The sequence below is a fragment of the Danio rerio genome, chromosome 2, assembly GCF_052040795.2.
Source record: "Danio rerio strain M-AB ecotype USA chromosome 2, GRCz13ab, whole genome shotgun sequence".
In the NCBI taxonomy this organism is placed as follows: domain Eukaryota; kingdom Metazoa; phylum Chordata; class Actinopteri; order Cypriniformes; family Danionidae; genus Danio; species Danio rerio.
Genome location: NC_141022.1, coordinates 27,258,103 through 27,271,322, shown reverse-complemented (window position 1 = coordinate 27,271,322; position 13,220 = coordinate 27,258,103). Strand labels below are relative to the sequence as shown.

The 13,220-nt window shown below is 35.4% G+C and overlaps 3 protein-coding genes across 4 annotated transcripts in view; 2 read left to right on the top strand and 1 right to left on the bottom strand.

The window, feature by feature from the left end:
* Positions 1–13,220, bottom strand: part of csrnp1a (cysteine-serine-rich nuclear protein 1a) — an 811,199-nt gene that overhangs the window by 193,438 nt on the left and 604,541 nt on the right. The window lies entirely within an intron of this gene.
* Positions 731–11,472, top strand: LOC147846351 (uncharacterized). 2 transcript variants are annotated; one of them, XM_087240818.1, is made up of 16 exons: positions 731–2,407; positions 2,951–3,259; positions 3,929–4,156; positions 5,478–5,735; positions 6,557–6,651; positions 6,768–6,815; positions 7,299–7,677; positions 7,821–7,991; positions 8,085–8,173; positions 8,401–8,434; positions 8,812–8,906; positions 9,361–9,408; positions 9,543–9,921; positions 10,093–10,269; positions 10,380–10,468; positions 10,614–11,472. In XM_087240818.1, exons 1-16 carry the CDS (start codon positions 2,290–2,292, stop codon positions 10,740–10,742), a joined length of 2,646 nt encoding a protein of 881 aa, XP_087096944.1. In that variant the 5' UTR covers positions 731–2,289; the 3' UTR covers positions 10,743–11,472. The 2 variants fall into 2 exon arrangements, with proteins under 2 accessions (XP_087096944.1, XP_087096945.1); XM_087240819.1 differs by lacking the exon at positions 3,929–4,156.
* Positions 741–1,486, top strand: LOC147837094 (protein phosphatase 1 regulatory subunit 3C). The gene has a single exon (XM_087240831.1). It carries the CDS (start codon positions 741–743, stop codon positions 1,434–1,436), a length of 696 nt encoding a protein of 231 aa, XP_087096957.1. The 3' UTR covers positions 1,437–1,486.

Here is a 13,220-nt window from a genome sequence, read left to right as displayed (position 1 = left end):
ATCTCTTTCAGCCAACGGCCTATATTTGATGCACACATATTTGTCCAGTTTAAGGAAATAAGCCGTTTTGCTTGCAGAATACATATATTGCGCCATCAAGTGTAAACAGATCCACGTGCAGAAAAATGTGCTCCCCCTGACATGTGCGCACAATCACTCAGCATGTCGTCATCGTGTTTCTGCGCTATAGGCAATGATTGACAGGACGTCTTCTAGGTTAACAGTAACATATGAGGCTTTAAAAGACTTATTATTATTATCATCATTTATGTTTATAGTAGTTTTAGTATTATAAGCGATGAATTTCAGTAGCTATATTATTTCGTCATACTGTCCATCCGTTTTTAGGCTAAGATAAATATAAATTATCAAAAAATTATCAAACAATTATTCTTAAAACAATGTATTTAATCAAAATGAATAGCAAATATTTCAAAAGACAGCTAATAGAATTAAGATTAACCTTATAACAATATAACTAATAATAATATTGATTTAAATACATTTAAATATGCCAACCAATATGCCGATTATGTAAGAGGCCTTGGCTATCTATTTTTAAATTTAAATTTTGCTTATTGGTCAGCATCACCGAAGTGTTTGTAAATAATGACGTTGCTTTGACGCAACTCATGCGCTCGTAGTATTTGTCCAGCATCTTTCTTACGCAAAGTCTACAGGTCCAGTTTTGTTATATTTGAAAGGCTTTCTGTTCCTCATTTACAGCAGCCTCATTCAATATGATGAACGCTAATGAGGAAACTCAACCTTCAAACGAGACCGAGGCTCTGCCTGAACCAAAACACGCGTCAAAATATGATCAGGTGTCACGCTTTACACCTGAAACTGTACAAATGGACAGACAAAGAGCCAAATCTCTGCCTGCAGATCTGTATCAGGACGAATCTTCCTCACACAATCGAAAGAGAGTGCAGTTTGCGGACATGATGGGGCTGAACCTGGAAAACGTCAGACACTTTTCTGACGATGCCTATGAAACATCTGCACTTCGGAATCCTCCATCAATACAAGAGCTTCAGCAGCGAGTAACGTTACTCCCGCTTTTTAAATTTCCCGTGAGTTTGTCTGAGTTTGACTTGAAGTCTCGCCGTCTTGGAGTCGCGCTGGAGAGTGTCTCAATAACCGCTTCTGAAGTGAAGGGTGTGATTAGAGTTACACAGAGATACGCAGGAAGAATGGAAGTTGGAGTCAGGTTTACTTCAAATAACTGGCTGACCTATGCGGATATACAGGCTTCACCTAAAATGAATGAAGAAGAGCTGCTCTGGGATCTGTTCGACTTTACTTTGGACGCGCCGCTCAGTTCTGTGAAAGACTCGTCGATGAATTTCGCAGTTTATTGTCGGACTGATCACGGAGAATACTGGGACAATAATGATGGACAGAACTACAGCTTGAGGATTCAGACTACCTGACTATTTACATCCTTTAATGTTCCTTCAATAAAGTCTACTTGACTTTTTAATTACGTGGTGATTTGTTTAAGCAGGGATAAACGCTTTTTACTCTCTAGACTCCTAAAATTAATAATTAAATGTTACAAAATGGGGTTTTCTTTTTGGTACCATAGAAGAATCATTTTGAGTTCAAAAACGTTTTATTTTTATGGAAAACATAAAAATTTTAATAAGCATAATTATAATAACATTAACGTTAGCAAGTATAATGTAAAATGTAATGATGCGTTATTACATGTCGAAATATGATTAGCCTAAATGCTGTACAAGTGTTGTTCGTTATTAGTTAATCTTCGTAAATATACTAAGGTCTTCAACAACAAAAAAGATCAGATTATAAACATTGTCAGCTTTCCCCCCGTTTTTTAAAAATAAGTTTAGGCCATTTGCAGAATGGCAGAAATAAAATGTTTCCAGACCGGTCTTTGTAAATATACAGCATATATGAGATATATTATTATTATTATTATTATTATTATATAAAACGGTTTCATTAATTCTTTATGTGAATACAAAAACAAAGACTCGAAGTGACTCCTGAAAGATCCACTAAAATTATTGTCTTTTATTTTGTATTGAATTTTTAATGAATTTTTAAACGGGTCAATCACGTTTCGGCTGGGTGTTATTGGAATTTAGAATGTCATTTGATGTTCTAAAACACGTTCTAAAGATGACGTTCTGCTGAACAGGCGCCATTACACACAATTCACTGTAGTGTGAAGACATACGAAGACTCTCTTCGTCTTTACTGACAGTTAATTGTTCGTAGATTTGTGCTTTTCAAATTGGTAACTATTTACTCTTTAAAATGTTTACATTACTCGGAGTAATTGCGTTAGTCCTGCGGGGAAGGACAGAAAACAAACCCCACTCAGATCGAGAAGAACCCGTGGAGAAAAACTCTCCACCCACGATGACCAGTGATGGTAAATTATGTAGAGATGTTGTAAGAACACCAAAGTCTGCATATAGGGCCCTAAACTCAATGTCGTTGAAGTTTTTTATTAATAATGTTTTAAACTATATTTATTTAGTTTTATTAATCAGTTTTATGAAGTCTGTAACATACAGTTGATTTAGTATATTTCTTCAGCTATTCTCCATATTTCCTACCCAGCACGTCAAGTTAAATAAATAAATGAACTCAACATCCTACAGTTTACAACATACAGTAGCATACAAGTTCATACTGTCATGCATTTACACAAACTGAAATTCAATCCTTTAAGCTGAATTTAAGGTGATGTTTTATTTATGATGAAATGACATGGCAACTTAATTATTTACTAATAGGAGCTGTTAAAACACAAGAAGCATGACAAACACATCCATGCATGTTGAATCCACAAAACTAAACCTCACATAGTCACTTCATAATTGTTATCATTTAATAATATGGCTAAATGATATTTCATTTATAAAATGTGAATAAAACAATCCTTAGTTATTACATATTATTTCTCTTTTAGGTCGAGAAATTGATGATAGGACTGAACACCTGTCATTGGAGGAACTAAGCACCAGTGGTTGTCCAGTCCATGTTGACGACCACAGTGATGTCCTCCATTCTCCCATCACTGCACCGACCCTCCAAACTCCAGAGCATGCTGCAGCTCAAAGTGTTGACGACGTCCCTACAGCCTGTGCCACGTCCGACTGTAGTGAGGATGATGTCCTTCAAGCTGCAGTGCCTTTGCTAGCTGACTTGTGTGCACGTGTTCTTCAGGACACTGAGCCACAGTCATGCCAGCAGCAGGATATGGAGAAAACTGTGACTGGTCAGTTTGTTCACTTCCACATTGAGTAATTCAATGAACATGCACAGATTAGACGGCAGTTTAACAGCAGTGTAATAATAAGTTTATGAGAAAAATGGCAAAACCTAAAAGTGCTTCTCTGTTTTGTCAATTGTGAATAATAACAGATTAAAACATTTGAATAAATGCCAGCCTGATTAAAATAATTAAAGAACTGGAAACACTTTACTTTAATGTTTGATTAGTTAATGTCATTTAATGTATTTGCTAACTAGAATTAAGAATGAAAATATCTTGAACAGCATTTGCTGTGAACAATGACAAATACTTACATTTCTTACCCATATTCAAAAAAGAGCAAGACAAACAGTTAGAAAAGACAATCAGCTAAAAATGATTGTACAAAATTAAGGAGCACTCTGAATATTTATTGATTTCCTTCATTGACAGAGATGTGTTTGTCAGTGCAATGTTTCAGTATTCAGAACACGACTGAGCATTTACATCCAGCAGTGTCACTTTTTCAGTGTATGTTTGTTTGACTGCGTTTTACATTTATAATGGTGGGCTGCGAGACCCCAAGTAGTCACTTCAAAATGTACAGCTTGCAATAATATGGCAAATTAATCTTACAATTATCAAATGTGAATAAAACAATCCTTAGTTATTACATATTATTTCTCTTTTTAGGTCGAGAAATTAATGATTGGACTGAATACCTGTCATCGGAGGAACCAAGCACCAGTGGCTGTCCAGTCCATGTTGACGACCACAGTGTTGTCCTCTATTCTCCCGACTGCAGTGAGGATGATGTCCTTCAAGTTGCAGTGCCTTTGCTAGCTAACTTGTGTGCACGTGTTCTTCGGGACACTGAGCCACAGTCATGCCAGCTACAGAATTTGGAGAAAACAGTGATCGGTCAGTTTGCTAATTCACCATTAAGTAATTCAATGAACATGCACAGATTAGACGGCAATTTAATATTAGTGTATCAATAAATGGTTTGATTCATTTACGCTTCAGTTAGGGAGAAATGTTTAAAATAGCTTCTTTTTTATGATTATTATTTTATTTAAGAAAATCAAACATTTAAAACTCAAATCAAAATTGGGAACACTTCACAATAATGTTCCAATAGTTCATGTTAGTTAATGTATTTATGAAATAAGAATTAAAAATACTTGCACAGCATCAACATTTACTAATGTATTATTAAAATCTAAGGTTATTTATTTAAAGAGATGGTCCACCAAAATTATAATCTTCTATCATTTATTCACTCTTGACTTGTTCCAAACCATGTTTTGCTGTTTTGTTGAACAGAAAAGAAGATATATTGAAGAATGTTGAAAGCCTGTAACCATTGACATCCATAGTAGAAAAAAAATACTATTAAAGTCAATGGTTACAGGTTTCAACATTCTCTGAAGCATCTTCTTTTCTGTTAAAAAAAAACAAACAATAAAAAACTCTGAATTGTTTGGAATAAATCAAGGGTCAGTAAATGATGACGGAATTTACTACTGTATTTTCTGTACTACTGTACTACTATAGTTGAAGTATTATTATTAGCCCCTCTGAATTATTAGCCCCTCTGATTATTTGTTTTCCCAATTTCTGTTTAATAAAGAACAGATTTTTTTCAACACATTTCTAAACATAAAAGTTTTAATAACTAATTTCAAATAACTGATTTATTTTATCTTTGCCATGATGACAGTAAATAATATTTAACTAGATATTTTTCAAGATACTTCTATACAGCTTAAAGTTACATTTGAAGGCTTAACTAGGTTAATTAGGTTAACTGGGCAGGTAAGTTAGGGTAATTAACAAAGTTAATGTATAACGATGGTTTGTTCTGTGGACTATCGGAAAAAAAAAAGTAGCTTAAAAGGGCTAATAATTTTGTCCTTAAAATGGTGTTTAAAAAATTAAAAACTGCTTTTATTGTAGCCAAAATAAAACAAATAAGACTTTCTCTAGAAGAAAAAATATTATCAGACATACTGTGAAAATTTCCTTGCTCTGTTAAACATTATTTGGGAAATATTTAAAAAAAAAAAAAAATCAAAGGGGGGCTAATAATTCTGACTTCAGAATTCTGACATTTTGGGGCTACAACACCCCAAATACTCACTTCAAAATGTACAGCACACTTTAACATGGCTAATTAACATTTCATTAAAAAAAGTTAAATAAAACAATCCTTAGTTATTACATATTTTTCTCTTTTTAGGTCGAGATATTGATGATAGGACTGAATACCTGTTATCGGAGGAACTAGGCACCAGTGGTTGTCCAGTCCGTGTTGACGACCACAGTGATGTCCTCCAATCTCCCAGCACTGAACTGACCCTCCAAACTCCAGACCATGCTGCAGCTCAAAGTGTTGAGGACGTCCCTACAGCCTGTGCCACGTCCAACTGTAGTGAGGATGATGTCCTTCAAGCTGCAGTGCCATCAGTTCCTCAGGAGAAGGAGAAAACAATTTTCGGTAAGTTTGCTACCTTGACACTCATTCAGTAATTCAGTGAACATTTACAGGTTTACTTCAATTTAGTAGGGTGTAAGGATAAATAGTTCTGTTCAATTTTATTACAGTTTGAAATAAAAAAACAAGCAAAACTTAAAAAATGCTTGTTAATTTTTTTTTACCATTTATTACTATTACAAACATAAAAGTTAGAGGACTAATAATGTGACAAAAAGTGAATTCTACATATATCAATATACAAATAAATTAGAATATATATTAGGATTTTTCAGTCATTAAAAATAATGGACAAAAATTATTAAACCTTTGCTGCATGAATAAAAATAAAACTAAAAACTCTGCCAAATGTTATCTGACAGAAGAAAACACCAGTAACATTTACGTTTATAATGAAACATTTTTCACCTGTATTCAGAAAATGCTGAATTCTGGAACACTGTGAATATTTGTGAAGTTGTTGTACTCACTCTTGTTCATTCATGCACAGATGTGTTTGTCAGTGCAGTGTTGCAGAAGAGCACTACTGAGCATTTACATCCAGCAGTGTCACTTTTCCCCTCAAATGTCTTTTTGTCCATATTTTATACACACTGACTGAACTCAAAATCCCGTACCGAAATGGTTAGGTGCGAATAGTTAGACCCCTACAGTTTAGTGGGCTGTGCTTCAGACTGACTTCAATATACAGATTGTTTAAATGTTGTTGATAACTAATATTCAGCTAATTTGTCTTTAGAAAATAAAAAGTAGCTCTTAATTGGATTTAGTAGTAGTAAGTGCTGTCACATTTTATTCCCTCATCTCTGATTTCTCTTTAACAGTCATCAATTCACGCCAATATGAAGTTGGTGATGAGCTCGGTGAAGGAGGTTTTGGAACCGTCTATGCAGCGACTCGTTTGGATGATGGACTTCAGGTATGGATCTGAACAGCAATATTAATCTAGCCAATCATTTTTGTCCTGTTATTCTGGTCTCACCATTGCCTTTGCTCATAATTCTAACACATCCACTCTTTTGTTTTGTTGATCAGGTTGCAGTGAAATACTGCTCGATGTTCGACACAACGTTCATCCGCATTGTAAGAAAACTGTGCTCTCTGTTTCTCCTCTGTTCCACAATTTTACATTTCAAACACGTCATGCTAACATTAAAGGATGAGTTCACCCATAAATAAAGTTATGTTATTAATTACTTTCCCTCATGTCATTCCAACCCTCTGAGACCTTTGTTCATCTTCAGCACACAAGTTTAAATATTTTAGATTAAATCCTAGATCAACTCTACATACAAAGCTTCAAGAACACTTTTAAGACTAAAAAAACAAAGGTTTTGGTTCCTTTTCTGGACTTTGAGCATCTCATTGCTATTGATGAAGGATGAGGGATTTGTGTTGCTAAGATGAAAGAAGCTGTCAGAGTATTGAAACAACATGACGGTTTTTAATAACTTAATTGGGTGAATTAATTCTTTAATCACAGACAGCAAATGATATTTTAGTAGACAATCATCTGATTTCAATTCTTTTACCACTGATTCATCATAAAAACCTTCTTTCTTCTAGGATGGTTTTGCTCAACCACTTCCAACAGAAATTGTTCTTCAAACCCTTGTGAATCAAGGCCCAAGGGTTCCTGAAATTATTGAGCTTCTGGACTGGAAGGTGGAACGTGACTTCTACTGCATGGTCCTGGAACGGCCCATACCCTGTCAGCCCTTGAACAATTTCATAGAAAGCTATGTTGGGCCCATTGATGAAGATGACATACGGTTCATCATGAAACAGGTCGTATTCACAGCTCAAGCTTGCTGCCAAAGAAAAGTGTTACACCGAGATATCAAGCTGGAGAACCTTCTGATCAACCCGGACACCCTTGAGGTCAAATTGATTGACTTCGGGTGCGGGGATATCCTCGAAGATGAGGCTTACACAGACTATTCTGGTACGTATAATCCCTTTAAACTGTGGTCATGACTTGAGCTCTCATGAAGTAATTCACTGTTGTGAATCAACAGAATTCTTGCTTAGTAATGAATATTCAATTAAACATGCCTTGTTAACTGAAACAAAATCTCTTTCCTCCAGGCACAGCGGAGTATCGTCCTCCTGAGTTTCTGGAGACTGGCAAATACCACGGAGAACCAGCGACAGTGTGGTCTCTCGGAATAGTCTTGTTTGTAATGCTTTTCTGGAAGTTTCCAACAAGACGAGAACTGAATACGATCATGAATAAAGACATAGAAGGCCTGTCAGAAGGTGAGATCTTCATTTCAGCACAGAACAGTTGTAATTTGAATTACCAAAAAATAAATTTCAAGGTGATCATGTCTCTCTCTTCTTTCTGCACAGAATGCTGCGATTTTATGCGCTGTTGTCTCAAGATAGACCCCAGAGAGCGGATTAAACTGGAGCGACTCAACCGCCACAGCTGGATTAAGGTAAATACATGTTAATGAGTTTAATATTTTTGATTTGATAAGTTAGTAGACAATACGCATTAGATTTACAGTTTTATGTAAAGTTGTATATTCAGTCCTAATACACTATTTTATATTCATTCTTCATGTTCTTTAATGTCCACTTTCTTTACTTTAGGCATGTTGCCTATATTTGTTTTATGCAGGTTGTGTGATGACACTAAATATGATTTCTGTTTCTGTTTCAGACCAACGAAGAGAAGAAGAGCAGCGAAATAATGGGTCAGTTTGGTAGTTAACCCAGCACACGCATGCACACACACACTTTTATGGCAATGTCTTTATTAATGTCAATATTTAATCAGCACTCAAATGTTTTATGTGTTTTGTTTAATAATAGATGATAAATAGCACAACGGTTTTTCCACATTCAACAAGATTTCATTGTTCATTTGTTTATGTGTGTGCGTTGAATATGTATATTTTACATGAAGCATAAATATTTCTATAACTACTACAGTTCATTTAAACTGTCCTGTTTTGTGTGAACTTAGGTACAAATACTGAGTGCGTATATGAATCAGACAATAGTCTTGGATTAAATAAACTCTCTACTGATTGACATTTTATATCAACATCTTTGATTTTTCTTTTGACAGTCATCAACTCATCCTCTTATGAACTTGGCGTTCTGCTGGGTAAAGGAGGCTTTGGACTTGTTCAAGCTGCAACCCGACTAGAGGATGGCCTTCAGGTATCGTCAATTTTCATCAATTATTATCTTTATCACCGCTTTAAATCAGAGTATCAGATAAAAAAAATAATAGATAGATATATGATTCTTATTTTTGGGATAAATTAAACTGCTTCTTTGTTAAACTGTTCAGTGTTAATGACTGAAAATCAGCCTGATCTCAAGAGAAAACTGAACTATTTTACCTTTTGTCTAATTGGTATGAATTTATGAGTTCATTCGTATGAAAATGTATGATTTTTAAAAGGATGCGTGGCACCAAACTCCAGCCCTAAACCAAAATGTCAACCTGGATAAGCAAATCACAAGAATGAGATTGTACAAATTCAGACGAATCAGCCACTAAATCAAAAAGTGACAAATTGCCATGAGATAGCATTGGACAAATGTGAACTCTGAACACAATAATTGTGTATAATTCTATAACACATGCTTTCTTTGTTCTGTTGAGCAGGTGGCAATTAAAACTGCCTACACCGAGAACGTCAAGTTCATCGACATTGTAAGTATGCTGTGCTCTTCAACTCTCATTCACTGTTTCACTTTAAGTATCTATAAATCAATAGACAAACTGTAATTGTCATCATGTTTTACACAATATCCATCCAATCATCATAACAAATATATTTCTTCCAGGACGGCTATCCGGAATCACTTCCAATGGAGGTTGCTCTTTTAGTTCTTGCAAACCAAGAGCCCGCAATACAGGAAATAATTAAGCTTTTGGACTGGCGCGTGGATGAGGACGAGTACATCATGGTCCTAGAGCGGCCCATGCCCTCTGAAGAGCTGCTCTCCTTTCTCCTGCGCCAAGAGTCGATCATCGATGAGGATGGGGCACGGTTGATCATGTGGCAGGTAATATTTGCAGCTCAAACGTGCTGCAGACGCAAAGTCTTTCATCGCGATATCAAGATGGAGAACATCCTGATCAACCCGGACACCCTCGAAATCAAATTGATCGACTTTGGATGCGGGGAAATCCTCACCGATGCTCCTTACACAAGTTTTGCTGGTATGTATGATCCCTTAAACTGGGAAGTGAGTCTCAAACTGTAGTGATGAGTTCACAATAGACTCTGAGTGAGTCAAGCTCTCACATAGCATCATAGAATGGAGTCCACTAATCGATTAATACTGTCGATCTGGTGGCTAATGACTAATGGTTAAAACCTCTCTCATTCAGGCACAGATGACTATGTCCCACCTGAGTATCGGATAACTGGCGAGTACCACGGTAAGACAACGACAGTGTGGTCTCTTGGGCTACTCCTTTATGTGATGATGTGTGGAGATTTTCCAAATCGACACGACCTGCAAATGATCAGACGTAACATCTGGACCAAAGATCACTTGACAAAAGGTAAAATCTCTATTTGGGTCAAGGAAAGAGGTCAATCTGAATAATACAAACTATTATTTATTAATTAAGTTGTGGAGTAAATCTTAGCTCTCTCTCTTCTTTCTGCACAGAATGCTGTGATTTGATCCGCTGCTGTCTCCAGATCGAGCCAGAGCAGCGAATTGAACTTGAGAAACTGAGTCTCCATGACTGGTTTAGGGTATTATTTACATTCTGAACATTCTTTAATATTTGCACCTTTTTTTTATCTTCCTAAATTTTCATAATTGTTTAAAAATCTTTTTTAGATATTCTTTGGTTAATAATGCATTAAATAGCAGACCTCAATTTTGTTTTTGTTTCAGCCTGAAGACGTGGAAAGACCTGCACCTGAGAACCGCATCGTCCATCAGCAGTCAGAGGATCCCTCATTTTTTAATATTCCCTTCTTTTTACTTGTTAGTTTTTTCTTTAGACATTATTGTATATTTTAGTATGACTGATGATAGTAGTTAAAAAAAACATAAACACTAAAAAAAGGAAGTTGTAGCCAGCCATGACAGCAACCCTGTGCCACCTCAAGACCAGAAATCTTCAAGACCCCAGACTCAGGGACCGACTGATTCATCAGCTGTTACGGCATCCCCATTTTTTATTGTATTTTTTATTAATTTATTTTATCAATAAATATTTTGTTATTTTGTGGAAATACTAATAGTAGTTGTGCAATAAAAAATAAAAACATTGTTCGGCGACCATGTAAGCAACCCAGTGCCGAATGAAGAAATGCTATGTGAAACACACCATAGTGATGTGCAGAGCTCTCAACCACTGCAAGACGAATGCACAATATGCACATCAACCATGTACATGGTACATGCTGAACTGTACATACAAATTACCTACATTTTTAAAATATAAAGTGAACAGGAAGTGTTTGTGGAACAACAGTGTTGCGACGGAACATAAAAGATCTTTGCCAGGGAACGCAAAACTATTGCGAGGGAAAACAAAACCCTGGGAGGTAACGCAAAAACTTAAAAATAGATATTTACCTCATTTTCCTCCCACTGAGTTTTTTTTTCCCACCATCATGTCCCTTCTGGGTCTCAGTAAAATAGAAGGTACCAAACTGTATGTTTAATGTTCACTGTAATGTGATGTTTACTGTTGTATTGTATGTACATTTTCTTTTTGTTCAATAAAAAATATTGCACTCAGAAATGGCATCTCCATTTTTTTCATTTCACTTCATTTTTTACTACTTTAGTCTTAAACTTTACAAAATTACTAATGACAGTAATGCTATAAAAATAAATAAAATAATAAAAGGAAAAAAAGTTGTACGATGGCCATAATAGTAACCCAGTGCTAAGTTAAATTCATCATTGTTTTAAATGTATACATTATATGAATTATTTTATTGTATATATTATTTAGAAATAATATATTAAATTAAAGCATATATTAGTGGTGCACGGCATTTACCCACCAGTCAACCTCAAACAATTTACCCAACAAGTTTCTTTTAATTCACCCAACTTTTAATTTCAGCATTAGTACAGTCCGCTAAATCAATAAGCTGACAATAAGACCTTGAAAATAGTGCCTTTTCAAAAATTTTATTCGGAAGAAAATTCTCCCTTACCAACTTCGATGGTAGGCAGAGAAAATATAGAAATAAAGAAACAGCTTTGGTTTGAAAATAACAGAAAAGATGTGAAGGTGGCAGATCTAATTCAGAAGATAACATTGCATTGGTGCAGAATATACAATCCTTAAACAAATCTCTGAAATATAGTAAACCTACAGTATCTCTTGCCACACCATAAAGCATGGTCAGTGACTGATAGAGGAAACAAGTAATTCATGGATAGTGGCATTAATGAAGAGGCGGATTTAGCTTAAAACGGGACCTAAATTGAGACCAAATCCTAAGTGTTGATAAGACAATTACATTATCTGTAAACTTGGAGCCATTAATAGGTAAAGCGGCAGTAAGTAAGGCCTGTAAAGGAGTGGGAAGACATGATTTTGCCTCTAATTTGCATCTGGAAGCATTAGATGAGTTAAACCAAAACATAATCTTATGAATGTTAGCTGACCAGAAGTAAAACTTAAAGTTGGGTAGAGATAACCCCACACAGTTTACAATTTTCAAGTAATAGTTTAAGAATACTAAGAATACTTTACCATGCCACAGAAAGGGTGTAACAATTTGGTCAATAGACTTAAAAAAGCTATTTGGCAAAAACAACGGAATACGCTAAAATAAAAATATTAATTTAGGGAGAATATTCATTTTGACTGTGTTAATTCTTGCAATTAAGGAAGAAATGAAGATTGTGCCACCTTTGGGGGTCAGATTTAGATTGAGCCAAAAAAGGAGACTAATTAGTGGAGAAGAGAGATGAAAGAGATCTGGTTTTAAACATCTTGGGATAAATGTTATACCAGATTTACACAGCCTAAATGAAACATTAGAGTCTTTAAGTTGCAATGCCAAAGAATTAAAAGGGTAACTCTCACTCTTCTGAAAATTAATTTTACAACCAGAACATGAGCAAATTTTGTTAAGAAAGGAAATGATAGAAGAAATGGCAGTGATCGGGTTACAGACATAATACCAAAAGTCATCGGCATAAAGTGATAATTCAGTTGCAATATCAGAACGGGAGATTCCTTCAAATGAAACAGATGAACGTCAGGCAATTGACAGTGGCTCAACAGCCAGGGCAAATATTAGAGAGGAGAGTGGGCATCCCTGCTGTGTACCCCGGCTTAATTTAAAGTATTGTGAATGCATACCATCTGTGGGTATGCTGGCCTGGGGTGAGCATATAAGAGATGAATCCATAAAATAAAATTATTCACAAGCCCAATTTTTTTAAATACAGCAAAGAGATATGACCATTCATCTAAAAGATGCTTTTTCAGCATCAAGAGCAATTACAACCTCAGTGACAACAGAG